The sequence below is a fragment of the Cygnus atratus genome, chromosome Z (genome assembly GCF_013377495.2).
Source record: "Cygnus atratus isolate AKBS03 ecotype Queensland, Australia chromosome Z, CAtr_DNAZoo_HiC_assembly, whole genome shotgun sequence".
NCBI classification, from domain to species: domain Eukaryota; kingdom Metazoa; phylum Chordata; class Aves; order Anseriformes; family Anatidae; genus Cygnus; species Cygnus atratus.
In genome coordinates this window covers 36903372-36926200 of record NC_066396.1, presented here as the reverse complement: position 1 = coordinate 36926200, position 22829 = coordinate 36903372, and the positions used below count along the sequence as shown (strand labels likewise).

Below are 22829 nucleotides of genomic sequence, written 5' to 3'. Positions count from 1 at the left end.
AGCCTGTCCTCAATAAAGTAGTTGAAGTTATTGATCTTTAAAGAAACCCTGGTGTCCGTGTGGTCATTATGCCACAATCTTTAAGCATGTGGAAGACAAGAAGGTGATCAGGAGTAGTCACCATAGATTCACCAAAAGGAAATCATGCTTAACATGATTGCCTTCTATGATGGGACAACTGGTCTGGATAGATGAGGGGAATGTAGTGGATGTTGTCTACCTGGACTTCAGCAAGGCTTTTGACACTGTCTCCTATGATATCCCCATGAGCAAGATCAGAAAGCGCATGCTGGATGAGTGGACCATGAGGTGGATTGAGAACTGCCTGAATGGCAGGTCTTGGAGGGTTCTGATCAGTGGCACACGGGCTAGTTTAAGGCCTGTAGATAGCAGGGTCCCCCAGAGGTCAATAATAGCTCCAGAAATGTTAGTAGACATACATGGAGCTACTGGAGCGAGTCCAGCAAATGGCTATGTCGTGGTTTAACCCAGCAGGCATCTCAGCAACACAGCCATTTGCTCACCAGTGGGATGGGGGAGAAAATCACAAGCTAAAAATAAGTAAGAGCTCATGGGTTGAGATAAAAACAGTTTAATAGGACAGAAGAGGAAGAGAAATAAATAATATTAATAAATAATGATAATCAAAGTAAATGACGCACAATGCAGTTGCACATCACCTGCTAACTGGTGCCCATCCCATCCCCAAGCAGCAGCCCCCTCCGACCAGGCCAGCCACCCCATATTAGTTGTTCACCATGATGCCATATGGTATGGGATGGCCTTTGGCACTTTGGGCCAGCTGCCCTGGTTCTGTCCCCTCTCAGCTCCTTGTGCACCCCCAGGCTCCTCACTAGCAGGGTGGTATGACAAGCAGAAAAGTCCTTGACTTGGTGTAAGCACTACTCTGCAACTAAAACATTGGTGTGTTATCAGCATTATTCTCATCCTAAATCCAAAACACAGCATTGCACCAGCTACTACAAGGAAAATTAACTCTATCCCACCTGAAACCAGGACAGGCTACTAAAACAATTGAGGGACTCGAGCATCTCTCATGTGAGAACAGGCTAGGGCTTTTTCAGACGATTCCGCCTGGAGAAGAGAAGGCTTAGGTGGATCCGATCAATATGGATAAGTATCTGAAGGGAGGGTGTCAAGAACATGGGGCCAGATTCTCCTCAGTGGTGCCAAGTGACAGGACAAGAAGCAACAAGCACAAGCTGAAACACAGGTAGTTCTGTCTGAACATAAGGAAAAATTTCTTTACTGTGAGGGTCACTGAGCACTTGAACAGGTTCCCAGAGACACTGTGGAGTCTCCTTCCCTGGAGATATTCCAAAGCTGTCTGGGTACAGTCTGGGGTAATGTGCTCTAGGGGACTCTCCTTGAACAGGGAAATTGGATTACATCTCCAGAGGTCCCTTCCAACCTCAAGCATTCTGTGACTCTCTGAAATATAATTAAAATCCACAAAAATCAACTATGACACAGGAATATGATTGAATACAATGCTAGAAATACAATACAGTTTACAAAACGCAAGAAGTTCAATCAAGCTGAGAAAAAAAATTAAAGAAATTGCATGCTCCCAAATCCACTTCAATCTACTGCACATGAAAAACACCCACAAAAGAAAACAACAAAACAAAGGAGCATTTGACAGAAAATTGAACAGATGTATTTAAGAAAGTTAACAGTAGGCAATCCATGAAAGATGGAGATGGCACCAAGTTTAAAAACTTCTCTAGCTTGAGAATTACACTTATCTCCCAAAACAGTATATAATGGTCCTGTTTTAGCATAGCATTTCAGTACATGTTTAAAAGCAAGCACATCCTGGACCAGAACTGCAGCGTAGAATTCAGTACCCTAAGACATCAAGCATACACTCCATAAGCCTTATCTTTTTCCAACTTTTGTGCTACAGATTATGATAGCTATTTGAAACAAAGTAATTTTAAAAATGAAGCAAGTTTGTCTTTACAGCATATCTGAGACTTGAAGCAACACTTTTCCCTTCCCCACATTTTTCTATTTCACAAGTTAAGACTGTTGTTTCTACACAACGACTCTTCTGCTACATATTACTGTATCTACATTAAAAAGCCAGACATCTACATTTATATTTCTAAAATAGGCAGGAAAGTATAAGCATACTGCATAAATCGGGCTTGAATTCACTACTGAAGGAGGGAAGGATGGTACAGACTACGGAGATATTTTTAAAAAGCATGACTGCATACGTTATAATGGACCTGGCAGTCCTCCAGTAACCACAAAAGGACAAAGGGAACAGCAATATGCAATCAACAAAAGCCAGAAATGGTTTAGTAGCCTCCTTCCAACTTTTTTGTGTGTTGTATTTTCATACTAATTAGGTAGTTTCACTAAATAAGCCAGTCGTTTTCCTAAGCCTGAAGAACTGATAAACACTATAAAACAGAAATAATACATACGTTGCTGTACGTGACACACAAAATTTTTCATGTTGAAAAGCCCGACAGGGACCAGGGGAGTTCTGGTGAGCTTTGAATGTGTGTACATATACAAGTGTGTACACGTTCACGTGTGCGTCTCTAAGGGCACTCCCCACAGGGGAGTCAAGCTGGCTGGGTGCACACACGCATGCACAGACTTGTGTATGTTGGAGTGGAGGGCAGTCTGTATCGACAACTGCAGCGGAGCTGTAGCCTCAGTGGCTCCTAGGTCCAGATGCCAGCAAATGGGGAGACCAGGATCCAGAGGCCAACCTGCGTGCACACAGTGTCTGAGCCCTGCTGCTGGAGAGATCCATACTATGCACATGTACACACTGTACATACATTCCCACTAGCAGACCTTCAACCTGCACAGCTGAAAAGGGGCGCAGCACGAGGCCACTGATGCTCCTTGTGTTCATGAGTGCTTTGCATCTCTGTATTACATACATACAGCCACAGATACATGATGCAGACATGCTCCATGTGCATGTACCTACTGGAAATACAAGCTCAGTCTCACCGTTTGCTGGATCTGAGGGCAAGAAGCAGTGGCAGCCTTGTCCCTTTCAGGCTGCAGAATCAAGCCCTATCCCTGTAGCAAAATCCAATAACAGTAAGTTTTTACCTGAGAACAATCAGCTTTGGCTACTTCCGTAGCAGTCTGGAGTACATCTCGAAGACTGTCTCCATTTTCTTGTATCAATAGATAAGCCAGCAGAAGGAAAACATGGGCAGGGACTTGAGTTGTAATGGGTAGCAGTGATTTCACTGAAGATAACCAGCCAGTAACTGCAGACTTCTCTTTCATGAGCTCTACAATCTTCCAGGTGGTGTACAATGAACTGTAAGAGCTGGTTATCGGAAAAAGGAGTTTGCAGGACATCTGAAAACCAGTGAAACACACAAACAAAACTTTCAATCCAACAGATAAGGTAAAGAAAGAACAAAAAAACCAAAAACTTATTCAGTTCTGTCATCCAAAGCAAGTATTTTGTTTGAGAATCCCAACTCAATAAATGTAAGGAATAAGTCACAATACATTTCTTTACAATCCTTTATGTGAATTTTTGTACTAAGGATGATTGAATGCATTGATAATTCTCTACTTGGGAGATTCCTCTGTATTTGGCATCCATCATTCCTGTAAGTAACTGCAGTGCTACCTCCTCACTAAAACGTATATAATAAAATTGGAGTGCATTAAAAACTTACATTCCTGACCATGACATGTCCATCACAAAAGTATAAGCTTATAATAACAGTATTTACATATTTTAAGGAAATCCTCTTACTTTTCATAGCACTCAATAAAACACCACATTCTCTGGCTGACAAGATAACTTGGAGCCAACAATCTCCTCTGGATAAATTTGTGAAACTGCCATAGATATAGCTACTTAAACTTTATCCAAGGACACAGAGTCAACAAAGAGCATCAGTGTCTGTAAGTTATACTGTTTAGTTGTCTCTGACTCTATATCTTAGTATTTGAAAACAAGATCAGGCTGTTAAAGTCTTTTTTCTTTCTTTTTTTTTTTTTTTTTAAAGGCTGGAAAAAACTGCTAAAGTTGTTAGAGCCTGAAATATTATATTGATATTTCCCACCCCTCATTACTTCCCCTAAGGCTGTGCTACACAATTGTACTCTCTCCTTTCTCCTGTTATTTCACCTGCATGGAAAGAAGCTGTCACCATATTTTTACTTTAGAGGTGCACTTCATTCAAGCAAGATAAGCAGAAAATCTCAGGCTTACAACTCTGAAAAATATATACAAATCCCTTAATGGCAAAAATGCAGTTAAGGTTAGCCATGTCCTAAGTTGAATAATTCTCCATTACCACTACTGCCAAAAACAAAGAGTGAAGAAAATATACCATAACCAAACTAAGTTCTTAAATTATTCAGGACCATGCCCAGGTGGCTTCCAAAGTTCTCCCAGAACGTGGAAACTCCGCAACCTCTCTGCAGGCAACCTGTGCCTGTGCACAGTCACCTGCACAGCAAAGAAGGACTTCCTGACGTTTAGACAAAACCTTCTGTGTCCCATTTTGTGCCTATTGCCTCTGGCCCTGTCAATGGGCACCACCAAAATGGGCCCGGCTCTGTCTTCATTGAATCGTCCCTTCAGTTATTGATATACATTGATGAGATCCCCTCTAAGACTCTTCTTCTCTAGGCTACGAAGTCCCAGTGTCTCAGTCTTTCCCAGAGGAGAGACGACCCAGTCCCTTGATCATGTTGTTGGCCCTTTGTTGGGCCCTCTCCACTATGTCCATGTCTCTCTTGCACTGGGAGCCTAGTACTGTACTGGACACAGTACTCCAGGTGTAGCCTCACCAACTACAGTAGAGTAGGAAATAGAAGATGAAACTGGAGTGAGATTTCGGGACAAGGAAATCAGATTTGGTGTGTTTTTCTGTCTCCAAGTCATCATATCACCACGCTCCCCACATCAAACAACAGAGGTGTAAATAAGAAAGGAAACTTAGCTTCTACAGTGCTAAGTATATCTTGATCACGAGACTTACTATCACCTATTCTCAGAACAGAGGAAACAAATAGGTAGAGGGGCCCACATGAACAAATTAAAAATGAAAACACAAAAATACAACAGCACAGATTAAAATGAGCCAAGATAACTAGCTGGTAAGGAAAAGCATATAGATCAGCAGAATAAGCAAGATTCTGAAAGAGATAAGTAAAGCTAATATAGCTCTCTACCAAGTCCTGTTAATTAATCAGCAGTGCTGGTGAATTCTTTAATCTATAAGGTCTCTTAAAGGAAAGAAATTCATGTAATAAATAAAATGATATCTAACATACACACTTACATTTTACTAGCAGTCTAGTTTTATGTATTATACATATTTTTGACTGTTTCCATACAACATATTATACGGACAAGCTCATAAATGTAAAGTCTTTACTAGTCAGCTAAGCATAATGGAGTAAACTGTTACATGTATCTGCTACCTGTCGCTCCCCCCCCACCAAAAAAGAAACAAAACAAAAAAAACACAGAGCCTTACCATTTCCTTTCTATCCTTCACACCCTCCTCCTGTAACATTCCCAAAAGATTTATAGCCAGCTGCTGCCGGGTAGCTCCAGAATCATCCTCTAGTAAGCAGTCCCCAACTGATGAAGAAGATAAGATCTGTAGCACAGGCATCACCAAAACAAGGGCTGTGGCTGAGACATTCTGGGTTTCTGAAGTGGAAAGGATCTTGTAGGCTATTAAAAAAATGTGGGGACAAAAAAAAAAGATCAGTTAGAGGAAAAAAAGAATAATTTCTACTTTTAAGTATGAAACAAACATTTCCAGGAAACACTCTGGTCAAAAAAAGTAACAGTCTCAAGAATTACACTATGTACATAACAGAGACAAAATGCAAAATATTGTTGGTAAAATTCTATTTAGACACCCATACACTTCTGTTCTTTACTGCAAAGTACCTGATGGCAGCAAGAAATACAACAATGGAATGTAGCATAGTCTCTCATTTTTACTGAAATAACTCCATTAAACAAAACTGTTAAGTCAAAAGCTCAAATATCACTACAACTGCCGAGATTGCTTTAAGATCTGTCAGAAGAAAGCAATCATGATGCATGAATCTCAGTTGAGAAGGTCCTGTTGTTGACTTAAAAATCAAACATAAACCTCAGGACAGCAGGGAGCTTAGAATACAGTAACATTCATGGAAAAAGGGAAAATTTATCCTTATTGCCATCAGATCAAATGTTACTTTTTAAATCAAGGAAACATGCTACTTAAATAAAAACATTTCACAACTCAATCTAACTTCAGGGCAATGCAGTGCCTATTTTCCAAACACAAAAGTAAATACACAGTCTTCAGAGTATGGATTCCTCTTACACAAGAACTTTACCTAGACTCAGGACAGACTTCTGCTGACTTTCTGGTGTTTGCAGCAGTAGAAATGCTAGCCCTATTATACTTTGTTCCACTGGAAACACCTACATAGAAAAACAAAAAGAGGTTCAAGTTATCTTTGTTTTTAGTAGGGATAAACAGTAGAAATAAACAGCAAACAAAACTCCTCAAGGAGTTTCTCCTCGCATTGTAGTGGATGCACAAACAGTGACACAGTGTGTGCAATGAAGAATACAGAGTGTAAGAAGTACTTTAATAGAATTACTGCAACTTTGTAATTTGTTACATCGTTCAAACCTTTTTAACTTAGTTTAAACCAACTTCCATGCTAAAAAGCTAACTTACACATTACAGCACCAGTTAATTTCTTTCCTCCTGGAGGTTTTTAACCAAGAAAAAAAAAACGGCTTTCAAAACAGCACTGGTCACTTGCAGATTAATGTCATGCATCAACATCATGTCTTTGACACGACATTCTTAAAATTTAAGATTACTTTTTTTTTTCTTTTTAACCCTCCCTGCCCCCCAAGCTCTTACCTCTTTTAAAAGCTCAAAGTTGTCCTCTATTAAGGAGATCAAAGATGAACATTCTCCTGTTATATTTAAACACACTTCACAGAAGCATATCAGGTGCAGACAAAATTGGGATAACTGGTCTTTCCAAAACGCAGGATAGCGCAACAGGCTGAGGAATAGCTCTTGCAGAAAAAACAATGCTTCTGTAACTTGTGGCAAGTCTTTAAGCTGTAAACAGGTAATTAAAAAACACATTCTGGTTTAGTTGCCCTTCCCTGTCTATGCAGGATTCCCCCAGCTTTAACATTACTTCTACTAGCTCTACAATCTTTTCAGTGCAAATATTAGTAAGACTTTGAAGAAATATCTATGAACTAAATTCAGGAATCTCTGATACAGATTACTACAGAGCTGACTGATTTAAGGTCCTAAAACAAAATTAGAAACACATGAATGAATAAAAAGGTTTCTTGGTAGCTGATGAGAAAAATCCCATGCTCCTCAAATGCAGTAGCAAATAAATTCAATTATTGGGGTTCTATCAGGCAAATAAAACAAATTGTATGGGGATTTCACACAGCAGTTATATATTCTCGTAACAGAAATATCATAGAAATATCCTACTCTAGGATATTTCCTTGTAATGCAACAAAGATTTAACATATGTCTCAAAAGAGAAGGGTAGTGGTATTTTCTTCCTCCAGAGCACTATGTAATTTAACAGTTAAAAAAACAAAAAGCTGTACTCAAAGAAGCGGCATACCCCAAAGCACTTGGTGCTATACTTAAAAGCCAAGCAAACAGTTTTCAAGTAACAGGTTGCCTTAAAATGCTAATTTTTCAGATATGCCTATAGCACTTCTACATTTTTGCACTTGAAAGTTCCAGTTCCAGGCAAACCTTGCTGTTCTGCTACAAACCGTGGAGCCAGCATTAGGATAACACAGCAGCCTTGCCTATTCTTGATTTTTAGTCCCTTTGAGTAAATTCTGTGAATCATCTGCTCTAACCAGAACCCTCATGCCCACTGAATTCTTCAGCAGAAAAGTCTGCAAGTGACCAACTGTACTTCTGACCAGTGGTTGATATGGTAAGGCAGTATGATTAGGAAGCATTTCAGTATTTCTACAGTTACAGAATGACAGAATCATTTAGGTTGGAAAAGACCTTCAAGATCATCAAGTCCAACCATCAATCTGACCTACTGAGTCCCATCACTAAACCATGGCCCTTAGCGCCACGTCTACACATCTCTTAAGTACCTCCAGGGATGGGGACTCCACCACTTCCCTGGGCAGCCCGCTGCAGTGCTTGACCACCCTCTCCAACAAGAAACTCTTCCTAGCATCTCAGTACAGAGGATTAAATGAGGCTGACCTTAAAGGAAATTTAAGAAGAACCCGGGGTTCAGAGAAGAAAGGAGAAGGAATGACAGTACATTAAACATGCTTCTTCAAGCAGTATTTCTCTTTCCATTGTGAAATTGTCTCAGGCAAGGCAGAAACATACAGTGGATAAAACTAAAGTATTTGCAGAAGTTTAAAAAAATGTAACTGAATGTTAGTTAAAAAAAAGAGCAGAAGTACCAATGAGCACAGAGGAAAGAAAGGTTCATAACTGAGCTTACAAGTTGTCTTCAGCGCCATTGTGTGGCTAATTTTTACCAAGCCAGAATCTTGGTCATACATTAAGGACACAATGTTACACTGAAAATCTCGTAGAATAAAGACAAAAAGTCAGAAGCATCCCTATGACTAAAAAGGACAGCAAGTACTTGTCAGAACAAAGACTAGACCTGAACCGTGACAGATGTGTATAATACAAGTTATTTGTCCAAAAGGTTGTGAGAAGTAGCTACCAGTAGAAAATATACTTTATCCCTAAGGAGGAAGAAGTTACCAGATTCCTTGTGGCCTATTTAGTTTGACATTATGACTACTTTCAAACCCTCTCTCTAAGACAATAATACCACAACACATCATGTTTACTTGAAACTAAAGATGGTGTTCTAACTGTATTACAGAGGAAAGAAAAAGGTACACAGAGAACAAAAAAGCTTGACCAATGTCACAGTAAAGCATGAGGCAAAGCATAGCTATTAACTTGAATCAATACCCTAGACCTAAAGGAGACAGAAAAATTAAATCCTAGCTCCAAGCAAATGTCGTTGTCAACTAAAAAGTACATTCAAAAGCTTCAGCACATTACAGAAGGGCTAAGTTTTGCTTTCAGATCCATTAATTCCTTTTGTTACAAAGAGGGACACAGAAATACCTAGAAGTACTTAAATCACGCTTCTCATATAGTTTGATTCATTTTAATACAATTTTTAAGTTAACAGAACAATATGTTTTTGGCAAATAGACTACAATTTAACAATATTCATGGGTATCTCCTATAAGTTTACTGTATGTTTCCTGAGCAACTAATGGCAAACAGTTGTTGTAAACATCTTTCAATTTACATCTTAATAGGCAGATTTAAACACCTAAAAAAATAATCACTTTTTCCTAGGAACAGACAGTTTATTAGATTTCTTTACTATCAACAAAGGAGGTCTACAGGAAATGGAAGACAGTGCTATATTTGCACACTTGAAATGCAGTAATAGTACTATCACTGCCTTGATAGCATTCATAAAAGGTAAGGTCAGGCAACAACTCTACCTGAAGGTGTGGAATCAATTCACATAGAAGTTGTTGAATCTGGCGTTCCAGCACAGATGGTGCTTCAGTGTGCTTTGGACCACGTGGCTGAAGTAAAATCCTAAGTAATCCCATTCTCAATTCAGCATTTTCCCGTAACTGAGATGGTTCACAGTACAGGTATCTTAGAAATGGAGCCATTATACCAACACAAGAACTCTGTGCCCTGCAGTTCAAAAAATAAGTTTGCCAAGATTGCTTTCTACTATAAACTGAACAAGCTACAAAGAAAACCCAAGCAATGTGACATTCCCTGGGTCTGCAATAATTTACAGGATACAATTAACAGGAAGGTTCTACGAAAAGCATTAGTAAATCTCACCAAAAAAAGTTTGACTTACTGGCACAAAGAACTTACATGAGATCACAAACAGCAACTATACAATGAAGTGCATTCAGATAAGACAGTATTTAAGCATGACTATGATTTCTTGCAGATCATGACACACGGCTTTTTTTTTTTTTTTTAAGTCATCAATTCAAGAAAGTGACTTTCCTTGCTGAATGTTCCAAGACACTATTGTATCATACTGAACCAGTACTTGGATAACACTATTCAGAAACGCTTTGAACTACAAAAAATGATTTCATTTAAAAAGAGCCATCCATTCCTTCCTAGTTGTTTCCTATAGTTGTTAAAGACCAAAATTGGCCAAAAACAGGTGGTTTAACAAACATAGCTTCCTGACAAAGAATTTATCACAGAATAAGTCTTCCAGTTTGACCATGTTACAAATACCAGCTGATCTTGACATTAGAACAATCAAATTAATTTAGTGGTCAATACATTAAAAATATACTGAAAATCAAAATTGTTTCAAACAAGACTCAGCCCTGATGTAGAGCTTGAACATGACTCCGTAATAAACCCACATCAGTGTATTCTCAGTCTAGAAGTTAGTCCACAGAAACCTTTATACAAAAAGCAGCAAGGAAGTTTAAGATGTCTGCCATTTCAGTAAGATTAACTCCTATTTTAATTCCATATAAACAACCAGCAACAAATTCACAGCTCATTCCACCAGTCAGACCTCCGACAAGACTCTTCATGAGTCCTGGATTTAGCAGCTGAGAAACAAATCTGCAAATAATGTTTTAATGACTCTGATTATTTAAATTGAACAAAATGGTTTTTTTTTAATATTCTTTTTTTACTTTTTTTTTTTTGTTTGAGAGTCTCACTGCTGATCACATAGCTAAGGCCTACCAGAAATTTAAGAGATTAACGAACTTATTTTACTTGTTTAATCAGAGCAACAGAATACAGAAGCCAGTTTCACTGTACCATTACTCTGTTGGATTTGCGCAAGTCTTTGAGAAAACAGGAGGAAGGAGATCCTTTTTTATCTGAAATGCATACATATGGCTGTAAAATCACTGAAAACATTTGTCTGCAAGGCTGCTGCAACATTTGGTATCTTATACTGAAGATTTATTGGACAAGTTTCTTGGAAATGAGCATAAAAGAATGTTGAAGTTGTTGGTAACTTGGATATTTGTTTGTTGTTAAGACTTTTTAAAATATGACTGTGCCATTGATTTTCAAGAATTATGCACCATTTGTAGACATCTCATCCATAACTATGAGATATAATCTCCCATGCTTTCTCTGCATCATTTGCATGTTTTGCTTATATCTGCATACTAATCATCATCTTCATCTAAGCAGTCAAAATCTTGGCAAACATTGATCATTTTTTATCCCTGTAAAACTCCACTTGCCAAAATACGCCGGAGAGCACAGTTTTCAATGGGATTAGTAAACTGTTTTTCCACTAGTAGCTCAATTACAGTATCCATGGTATCTGGCATATAACAGGGATCCATTTTTTTTTTTTTTTTTTTACTATTATTCTCTGTAGTATATTATACTCTAATATATTATTTACTATTATGAGACTTTATTTTTACCTCTGCTTACAAAAGCAAGTAATCGAAATTGATTGTTTTCAAGCAAATTTCCCAAAATATTCAACTTCGCACAAATTTCTCCGAATCCATAAAAAAAAATTAACACAGAAGAGTTAAGAAAACAAAATTAAAACCTGGATTCTTAATGGATCATCTTATTACTTCGTTGTTCTGTTTTTAACCTTTAGATTGTGTCATTACATCTTATAATTATCTGTTTTGAAAGACATTCTTCTTACTGCTTACATACAAACCTTGACCACTGCAGCTACCTTCAAGAAAAAAAAATACACTGACACAATTCAGTTATCTACATTTGCTATTTTTCGTTCATTCATTTATTTACCTCTCTGGACACTGTTGGAAAAATACTGTTATCTGTTGCAGTAGAACTGGCCAGCAATCAGGTCTGTTTTCAAGGACAGTGATTAATGGATGAGGACTGTTCCTGAAATACAGAGAAATCATATTTGGATCTACAGTGCAAAAAGTAAGCATGCAAGGTAACTATGTTCAGAATAAAAGCAGCTGCTGAAATAGACAGTTTAGTTGACTCATATTACCAGTTCCCTTTACCAGCTTTGCTATGACTGTTACGCTATCAAATGAGCACATTTTACTGGATGCTTGGGAAACATGATTAAAATGAAGAGTCTATTTGGAAAGCTTTGACCCACTTCTATTTTAGTTTAAAATCAACACCTAAGGATCACTGTTTAGTTGTGTTGCCTGACTTGCACTGGTAGCAACACTAGGCTCTAGCAGTAGTGTCCAAGTAATACCCACAGAATAATTTCAACCAAGGCACACTTCACTCCAGTCTTTCAAGCACATGTACAAATATCCAGTGTGTGGAACCAGAGAGACCATTTGTCCTGACAAATACTTCAGATCTGCTCACAACTGACTATCCTTCCCCCCAGTCCTTTTTTAGGGGTAGGGGGAAGAGAACGGCTGGCCACACCAGCAGCCTAGAAACGTGCTCTTTTCTGCCAACCCTGTGACAACTGTCACACTTGAAAAGGCCACTGAGGCCTCAGAGTCACCTGCTCTTCTCAGATCAATCTCTTATCACTAACACTGCCCCCACCTCCAGAGTCCATGACTGAAGGCCACCTACAACACCCAGAACTGCTAAGTTCCCTTTAAACAGTAACTACCCTTAAACACTGATTACTCCCACCAAACAGTGATAGGAGCAAGTGGGAAGAGAAGCTGAGCAGGAGGTGGGGGGAGCCTGAAGTACACTTTTTGTTCTCTAAGAAGCAAAAACGAAGTTATTGAACTACAGTATGCTTGCATGAGAAAGGAAAACGGAGTACTGGAGCCTGAATATTAAATTTCCTGGAGAGGTGGGGCACTGGAAAGAACTGCTGACGTGAAACAAATTCATCACTACCTCCAGCACCTTTTTCTGGAGTCACCCACTGTCCTTGCCATGACTGGCTCCCTTACTCTCGCCTGCTTGCTAAGTATCCTCTTTCTCCCCAGTTCCCTCTTCTGCTTCAGCCAACTACAAGCACGGTCGTGTAGACTCTTTTCCGGGACACCAACAGCTTAACAGCATGCATCTGTACACCTCCCTGCTCTCAGAGCTGAAACAACATTCCTAATAGCAAGACAGAAAAGTTGCAAGGGGAAAGTCTTGCTGATTCCTACAGATCTGCTAGACACAAGAAGAGAGAGCACAGCTATGGGAAAAAATGGAAAGGCAACAGATGTGCATATACTACATAAGGCTGGCAGACAGAACGGTACCATAAACCTAGAAACTGCAGCTGGTGAAGAACACCACCTTCGGCTTGGTTAAGCAGCGCTCCTGTTTGCATGCTCGTCAAATCTGTGCTACATACTAAGAGACTTGGTATGTGTTGATTGTGTACTGACTGTCTACAGTCAGCATTACCTATAAAGCACTGAGTTATCTGAAACCCACCAATTTAAGTGGTACATCTCTTCTCTTGTCTCAGACACCAGGCCTTTTAAATAAAACAGTAAGAAGGAATTGAGAGGGACACATCCAGCACACACATATCCAATATATACTAAGGCTCCTTGCAGTTGTTTACAAGCATGATTTTCATGCATGAGAGCTGAAACACTGCACTGGAGAAGCTGTTCGTTTTCTTAATACACTGTTAATTTCACTACTGAGTGATGGAGTCAAGTGAGTCTTTTAGAGAAGATTTATAGCAGCATTTGTTTTCTTCACTGTTGTTTTTTAAAAAGTAGTGAAGACCAGAAAGGCTGAGATCTGTAGCAGTCTTTTTGTCACAGAAGACAACAAAAAATTAATTTAGACACACTCATATTCAACGACGTCGTGCTACGAACACAAGCATTTTCAGCAGCACCAAACAAATCCAGCTACAAGTGAAGTGAATTGAGATCTGCAGGAATCCCATTTAGAAAAAATAAAATAAATAAATGCAGTGTCATTACATACGGCAACTTTAATAAACAATTTTAGATTTTGAAGAGAAAGTAAGTTTTGTTCAACTGTTTCTTTCTTCGAGTGCTTCAAACTACATTGGATCTTTGGGTGCAAATATGTAGAAATTCTTGCTTTGATTTAAGAAGCATCTTTTGTTATGGAAGCATATTCACACAGCAAAAAAAAAAGTTTTGTAATATGCTTTTAGGCATGAAGAATAAGTTTTTTTTATTGATAGAGACATAACTGAATAATATGAGCTTATGGATCTGAGACCAACTTCAAGGTTATCATTCCTAAAGACAAGTGGAAAATGGAAATGTCTTCCATTCTTTAATTAATCTAAAAGGAGTGCAATTTAAATTACTGTATTTAAATCTCTAAAAAAAGAATTAATTCACATCACCAAAGAAAGGTTGAGGTAGGATATGACCTCTGAAGGCCATCTGGTCCAACCCCCCTGCTCAAGCAGGGACACCCAGAGCAGGTTGCCTGGGACCATGTCCAGGTGGCTTTTGAAGATCTCCAAGGAGGGAGATGCCACAGCCTCTCTGGACAACCTGTGCCAGTGCTCAGTCACCCACAGAGTGAAAAAATGCTTCTTGATGTTCAGACAGAGCTTCCTGTGTTTCAGTTTGTGTCTGTTGTGTCTTGTTCTGTCCCTGGGTACCACTGAAAAGAGTCTAGATCTGTCTTCATTGCATTCTCCCAAGTAGCTTTCAGCTTACTCAGGTAGCTAGCTTAAAAAAAAAAAAAAAAATCAGTCACTGGAACAATTCATGAAGCACAGAAGATATTTTTTTTACACTGAATTCTTCCCTCTGCTCCTCAAATAATTCTTCTTCTAAAAAGGTGTGATATTCTGTGAATATTTTGAAATTACAGGGATTTTCACAAGACTGACCAATGCGATTGACTACTTACAGCACGTTCAGAAAACATACATTAAGTAAGATCATAAGCATGCAAGCATTACAACTCTGGCATTCATTTGGGAGCTAGAGGTGTCACACTCGCCATATTCATTACCCTAAAATTTGTTTACTTATATATGTGGTCTTCAAATGTCCACCATCCTTGATTCTGCAAACATTTGAATTAAGAGTATTCTACAATCTGTGTACAAAGACTAGAAATAGTAAGGTTATTGTCACATTGTAACTTTCCAAGACCACACACAGCATGCCAGAAACAAAAATGTAGTTGCCTGTCTATCACTAGAGTCCAGCAAATCATAGACAGGACCATTTTTGACACAGCAAGCTAGAAATAGCACAACTCATATCACGCCAGAACCTTGAAAGAGTACAGCCAAGTACACGACATACAGTGTGACAGCACCTGCTTATTTCATAGAATCACAAAATCATAGAACAGCTTGGGTTGGAAGGGACCTCAAAGATCAGAGTTCCAACCCCGCTGCCATGGGCAGGGATATCACCCACTAGATCAGGGACACCTCCCACTAGACCAGGTTGCTCAAAACCCCAGCCAACCTGGTCTTGAACACTTTCAGGAATGGAGTATCCACAGTTTCTCTGGGCAAAATTTCAATACCTTTGTCATTATTTTAAGATTTAATTAACTTTCCTAACAAGAGGAGTGTATCTTCAGCCATTTAAGTGCTCCTATGATGCTGAGATTAGTGAAACCTTTAAAAAGCAGGCACACATGACAGGTCAAGTTCAAAACTGAGTATCCAGAAAAAAGCTTAGTATCCAGAAAAAAACAAACCTTTCATGGCAAATTTTGTGTGCTCTGATACTAACATAACTGCAGTGAACTGGACACTAAAAGAAAGCTGTTAAGCTCCACAATGAACAGTGATTAATAATGAAACATCAAAACATGCAAACCAAAAAAGTTATACTTGGTAACGTTTTTGGCAGTAGGAGAACTAGGCACGTACCAAGAAATTTATCTTCTGAAATTTATCTTAAGGATCCCTCACACAACAGTATGAAATGCACATCATTATAATTCTTCTATCCTAAATTATTGACAGTGGCTTCAGAATAAGGTAAAATGCACAACCAGACAAAGCTATCCAGCTGTAAATACGTGAGCGCCTAGGGAAACAATGAGCTGTCTTATGGAGGGACAACAATAAAGCAAAAGTTATTAACTTTTAGGTCACCTCAACCTTTTTGTTCCATCTCTGAACATGAGAGCACTCCACTCTGATTTAGAGAACAAATTCAGTGATGAATTGCTTTTTCTGTAAGAGGAAACAATGTCTGCAGTCAAAACACATTTCTATGCATGCCACTGTAACCCTGACCCTTTCAGAAACATGATGTAGTACTTTATTCCATCTAACATGAATTTTGAAAGCATTTTTCTACCTTCTCTAAATTTTGATTTCAGAAACTTTGTTACAAGCTAAACACATGGGAGAAACAGTTCTCCAGAATTTTTAAGACAACAAAACCATGCAAAGTGAATTATTAATAATAACATAAAACACTAGTGCATTTAAAAAAAAGTCAATGGCTTCCAGCAAAAATGTGTAGCCAAGGTTCTGCGAGTGTCTGCCATAACCCAACTAGACTGAGGATGCTGACAAATGTTTCTCATAAAAATTGCTCTTCCCTGCCCTTCCACTCCATTCAGCTTAAGGTTGGGTTACTGGACAGGCATATTAATATTCACAGGAAACCAGCGGACAACTTTATGCCAAACCAGAGAGAGAATTAATCCACTGGGAATGCTCAGTTCTCACCCAAAGTGAGAATAACTTCCAGGCTACTTCTGTCTCTGCTACAGCTGGTCCCAACTTCATCACAAAAAATGCAGACCATCCCATATGTGAATTTAAAAGTCACATCAATTATTTCACACATCCTTACAAAATAGCATATTTGGTTTGCTATTTATCCGCCCTTGGAACACTAGTTATTCAGAGAGACAGCAATACTTACACAGCTTGTGGAAACAGTTAGGAACTAAACGATATATGAGGCTGTTCTCTACCAACTTACTAGGGTAAAAGGAACATTTCCTGCTTTCTATGAGACAGACAATCCCTTCCCTATTTTCCAAGGTAGATTTGCTTAAAGAAATTGGAGAATCCCAACCCTAAAACTACAAGGGCTTCCCCAAAAGAAATCAGAAAACATAACCAGACAAAATTCCCTGAATTGCACATTATTTTCCCCCATTTCTTTTCAAGATCTGTTCACAGTATTGTATCATCACAAGAAGACGTATTGTAAAAGTAGTTCTATTATCCACAACTAACATTGGCCTTAAAGTCAAACCTACTTTTTAGCCCATAATATTGTTTCAACAAGCATCCAAAGAGATGAGAATCACAAACTCCTTGTGAACACACTTCTACTTTTGAATCTCCATTAATGATTTCTGTGTAGAATATTTTTGCATAGCTGACAGCATAACATGATAATAACATAATGGGATGTTTCTATTGGTGAGTACAATTCTCAAATTTCTATCAGAAACTAAGTTTTAATGACAGTCGCACTTTAACACTCTGGTGCAATACACTAGAAACACTACAGCGTATGATAGAACTCAACTATAACATTTGTTACTTAACAACTCATTGAATAAAGACATACCTTTTTGTAAACAAAAAAAACAAATGCCAGATGTCAAAAAATCAGAGCATTTTGACCTACTAGGTACTCAAGACTAAGTCAAACAACCAATGTAATGTTTGTCTTCACTGGAGTAAAGCAGAAGCAAAAGGAAAAACAAAAAAAGGTATTGGCTAAGTCTAAGATATGCAAGTCTGCTGTTGATTCTCAGTTCTCTATTAATTTAAATAACCGTAAACAATTTTGAATTATAAAACTTCACCTTTTCCTTGTATGCTACCAGCACTTTTGATTTTGCAAGGGAAAAATAAATAGTCTTTTTTTCTCAACTGGAGAGAGGCTGTTCCTGTGTTCCAACCACATCCTACTACCTACCCTTTTTTTCACATGGAGCCTGGATTAAGCCCCTTTAACTTGGCCTCTTCTACCATGAGACATAAAAAAAAAAAAAAGTTAATTTACTACAGAAGAAAAAGTTTTCAAAAGACTTCCATCTCACTAGCCTTCATTACCTGCTTTTTCAACTAAAATTGTTCTTTAGAAGTATGGACTTTGTATAAAGAACTGATGTAACCAGAAAAACAAAGACACACAGGAGTTCAGGAATGCAAATACATCCAGCTCTCCAAAAGCATTTTCCACTTTACCTAAGCAAAATGAAATAGTGAGGAAAAGACATGACTCTCCTCTACTTAACAGTGCCTTTTATACTCTTATAGCACTAGAGCTACAACATGTTGTTGTATCTGTTCCCTGAATAAAATCAAATATGAAAAACATGACCAGAGCTTGGATCTTCTCCAGATGAAGAAGACACAAAAGTAGCTGTTAATATCAGCACTGACTCATGGTTTCTCTAGAGCTGGATGAAATAACCAAGATGTACCCTCAAGAAGACTGCTACTGCACGACAAGCTGCTTTTTATTAGTAGCTCTGAATGCATTTTGAAATCATTTATTTTTACATGGCAACCACTTTAACAGTAAAAGCATTTAGTAACCTCACTTTGATAGCAGAAACAAAGCTGGAAAAATAGGTAGAGGAAAGTGGCCCCCAGTCTACCTAACATAAAAGGACCATTGGCAATCATCAAGCTACGGAGTATGCATAAGTCCCAGTATTTATTTGTTCTTTTTCTCATACAGCCTTCCTTGCCATTGCCCCTCTTGAGCTTCTGGTGGTTGTCTTATCTCTCTACTATTAAACTCCTTAAAACTTTCAACCAAATATCACAGAATCAGAGAACTGTTTAAGTTAGAAAGGACATCCTGAGATTACCTAGTCCAACCCATCTGCTCAAGCAGAGTCAGCTAGAGAAGGCTTCCCAGAACTTTGATCATCTCCAAGGACAGAGACTCCACATCCTCCTAAGCAACCTGCTCCAGTGCATTGATCACTTGCACAGTCAAAAAAAAAAGAAGTATTTTCTTGAGTTCATATGGAAACAGCTGAGTTCCAATTTGTGCCCATTGCCTCTTTTCCTGTCAATAGACATGGCTGTCTAGGTAACTCTTCTTCGTTCCCTTCCATCAGGTATTTATACACATAGATAAAGTCCCCTTGAGCCTTCTCTTGTCCAGACTGAACAGTCCCAGTTCTCTCAGCCCCTCCTTATATGAAAGATGCACCAGTCCCTCCACCATCTTTGTGGTCCTTTTTTGGAGTGTCTCCAGTAAGTCTCTATCTTTTCTTGTGCTGACAAGTAAGCAGTAGACCCAGCACTCAGATGTCCTTCACCATGGTTGAGCAGAGGGGAGGATCACTTCTGTCAGCCTGCTGGCAACCCTCTTCCTTATGCATCCCCGGCTGCTATAAGCCTTCTTTGCCGCAAGGGTGCATTGCTTGTTCATGGAAATGAAGAATATGCTGTTCTAAGTTATTCATGAGTTCCCTGGAGGTGATGAGTTCGCATGGAACTTTTAACTAAAGCATGTTTTGTTTCAGTATTTTGTGAAAAGAAAAAAGCTCAGATATACTCCATACTTATCCTAACGAGACACTCAGATATGCCTAAGACCTTAAAGGAATTCCAGAGCTGGGTTAAAAAAAGCAGCAAAGAATCATCTCAGACAATTACACCATGACCATCAGATATCCTCACGAACCTAACTTGTTTCATGGAAGCCTTCCCCCTTAATGGTAAAACTGTCTCATTTGTTGCTGCTCACCCAGAGGAATGAATAGACTACTTCTGAAATAACACTGGTTCTCTGTGTATTAAGGATTTTTACAATATAGGTTAAGCATGTGCAGTGATGGCTGTGACAAATTATTCCATTAATATTACAATTCTATTAATGATTTGTATCACGAGGACTGTTAATTATCAATAACTTTTTTCCAAGACATGACTACTTTATGTCATTGAGTTTTTCTACAGGTGGGAACTTTGAATAACATCTTCCCCCACAGCTAAGCATTTATGAAGGTGATAAAGGCTGAGCTCAAAAACAAAGCCTTTTTGTCAGCTAGGTTGAGTTCTACCCAGTCACCCGTCCTGCGACTCACCCAAGAAATATGTAATACTTAACTTTCTTATATACCCACTACTCTATCAAATTTGGTCAGAATTGGTTAGCAGGATCAAAATTACCAAGATAAATAACAAATAAAAGGACTGAAAGCCAGTATTAACATTTGTGGGGTTTGTTTCTGGAAATCAAACAAGAAGTTGTTAGGCACCTAAATAAACCAATGTGAAACTAACCTGATTCCATACAGATTCTGAACAGCCTCATCTCCGTCTCTTCCCAGTTGTACAGCTTGAATCTGTAGTAATTTCCAAATAGTTTTTACTAAACCATGCACATTCCTGTTGACAAAAAGAAATAAATTACTATCAGGTATTGATCCAAGTTAGTTGATTCTTTTGTAAGAGGAGGAATACAACTGACAGTCAAGAAGCCCTGAATTTTCCTTATGGACCTCTGCACACCTGTCTACACAATTTTGGACAGGTTGTGTATCCACACATCTTTATTTTCCTTTTCACAAAATGAACAAAATAGCAGAGACAAGAATTAATGCATCAATTAACACCTTTGATGGTTTCTTTCCACCCAATCTGACAAGCACACGTGCTGTCCCCAGCTTCATGGACATTGGTACTGTTAGCACGTTAAAACCTAAAAACAGCTATTCTCTGAATACAAGCACATAGGCAAATATTCAGCATGGTACACAGAAATTTCCACCATGCCTCTGACCACAAGAGAAATCACCCAAATACCCTACACTGAAACTTATGTTCTCATAAAAAACACTTGAGATATCTAGTTTATGCTGACTTCGGATTTCAAGAGAATGTTATGTACAACAATTTTATCTCCCTCTGCCTATGTTAAGTACACTTGCAGTGAAAACGCAGCAAGTATTTCTGAAAGTTTGATAGGATTTCCCCCATTTTCCAAGGAAAATGTTAATGAAGGTAATAAAGTCCACACAAGGGGGAATAAAAGCTCTCCTGAACATGCAGTAAGGACCTTAACAATTCTAGAGGTTGAAACAGCTTGGCTGAGCTTGTGAGGACAATCTTCAAAATTTTGTTTGCTTCTTCATAATCAAGTGTTCCACACCTTTCAAACCAGACCGCATCAAATCCAAACCAATCCCTGTTTTAGAAAATAGATTGGATTCTATAACAAATCATTCATTATAAGATGAAAATGGAGACAGAGAGGAAAAAAAGTCATGACTGATTCTTGGACTGTTCATCTAGAAAACGCTATATAGTTTAAACATCATCCCCTAAAAATCTATTAGATAGATCACTACTCATATCACTAAAACACATTTATTCCTCCCTTTAGCAGAAGCAAAACGAACAGGAAGAGCTAACACAATATACTATTATAAAAGATCACCACCTGACAAAGATAAAAAGTTGATTTTGTCATATATGGCAAAATACAGAAGGAAAAAAGAACTGAAGGCTAGAGGGTTTTTTTGGTTTGATTTACTATTTCCCGTCTTTCCTTCCTAGCAGGGAAAACACAGATTTATCTGTAACTCCACTTCTCCATCAGTGAATGTAATACTGCAGGAACTCCCTGAATGGCCAGCTGGAAACACGAAGTTATGCAGAATTCATGCAAGCCTCTCGCAGGGCGGACAGAAACCATCATTCTCACTTAGCAGATGAACAAACTGAGATACAGTAACATCAACTGTTTGGCACAGAATGCAGTGTGCTCCATAAAAACCTCCCTAAATTATGGATTGATCTACGTACATTCAGACTTTGAAGTGATATCAAAAAAATCTGAACAAGTATAAGGAATTTACATCAAAGGCCACTGAGACCTCATATGAGCACTGTTAAAAGACTGGAGTTTGCACACACTGGATGGACCATCATCAGCTCAAAAACATGGGTTAACAACATGTAATCACAAACAAACATCAAGGCTTGATAGTTACAAGTACTTTACTGCAGAGTCACAAATTGAAAATGCAAAGGATCATGTGATTATAAAATCAAAACCTAAAATTCACAAAGAAAACGGACAAACATCACTTCTAACTGCCATATCTTAACTGAATTTAACATCACCTGCAGACAGACTCTTCCATAAGTTGGTAAGGTATGATAGGGAACATCTGGAGATTCCCACAGTGGATATCCCACCAATAAAAGTTTAGATTCATATACCAGACACAGACAAAGACGTATATGCACTATTCTGTGCCTTTCATACTCTCGCCAACAGTGCTGGAAAACACTGACCCCAATCAAAACAGACAGAATGTGCTCCTGTTTTCCTTCTTTCTTCCGAAAATGGATCAGTTACAAAATGTGCCAGTAATCATTAAAATTACTGGCTGCCATGACACCTGCCTCTTGAAACACTGAAATCCAACCATACACGAAAATATGAGGTTATGCAGAAATCTGTTGCCAAGCAACAAAAAGAAAGGAGCGGAGCAGGTCTCCAGATCCCAACGCATCCAGCCTAATGCACGTAGGGGAGCAGGTAGAGGGATCTTTTGGACAGCAACAGGGAGAAACAGAACAACAACCTCTGAGCCATTTAAAAGTAAATCTGCTGGCACGTCCCCCAGCTTCAACAGAGTAACTATTCAGCACAGAAAATATAAAAACAGTAAGAAAAGAAGCTTGACTGTTCTGATATTCCAGTACTGCTGGCATGAATTCCCTGATGGAGGGTGGGGTGGGGGGACACAAACGCCTGCTTTAGGCTTTGCACGCCACTCCTGAACTCAAACAGCACATTGGCACGACATATTGCAAGAATTTCCCTACAAGCATACATGCTCAGGTGACAAAAACATTCAAAGAACATATATACACAAAAATCCTTC

At 38.6% G+C, this 22829-nt stretch overlaps 1 protein-coding gene across 1 annotated transcript in view; it reads right to left on the bottom strand.

Moving 5' to 3' along the window:
* FOCAD (focadhesin) overlaps window positions 1-22829 on the bottom strand; it is a 116883-nt gene that overhangs the window by 80208 nt on the left and 13846 nt on the right. Inside the window, 7 exon segments of the mRNA XM_050716575.1 lie at window positions 3109-3366; window positions 5514-5716; window positions 6376-6463; window positions 6918-7124; window positions 9563-9767; window positions 11859-11960; window positions 20215-20319. Coding sequence (XP_050572532.1) covers window positions 3109-3366; window positions 5514-5716; window positions 6376-6463; window positions 6918-7124; window positions 9563-9767; window positions 11859-11960; window positions 20215-20319 — 1168 coding nt within the window.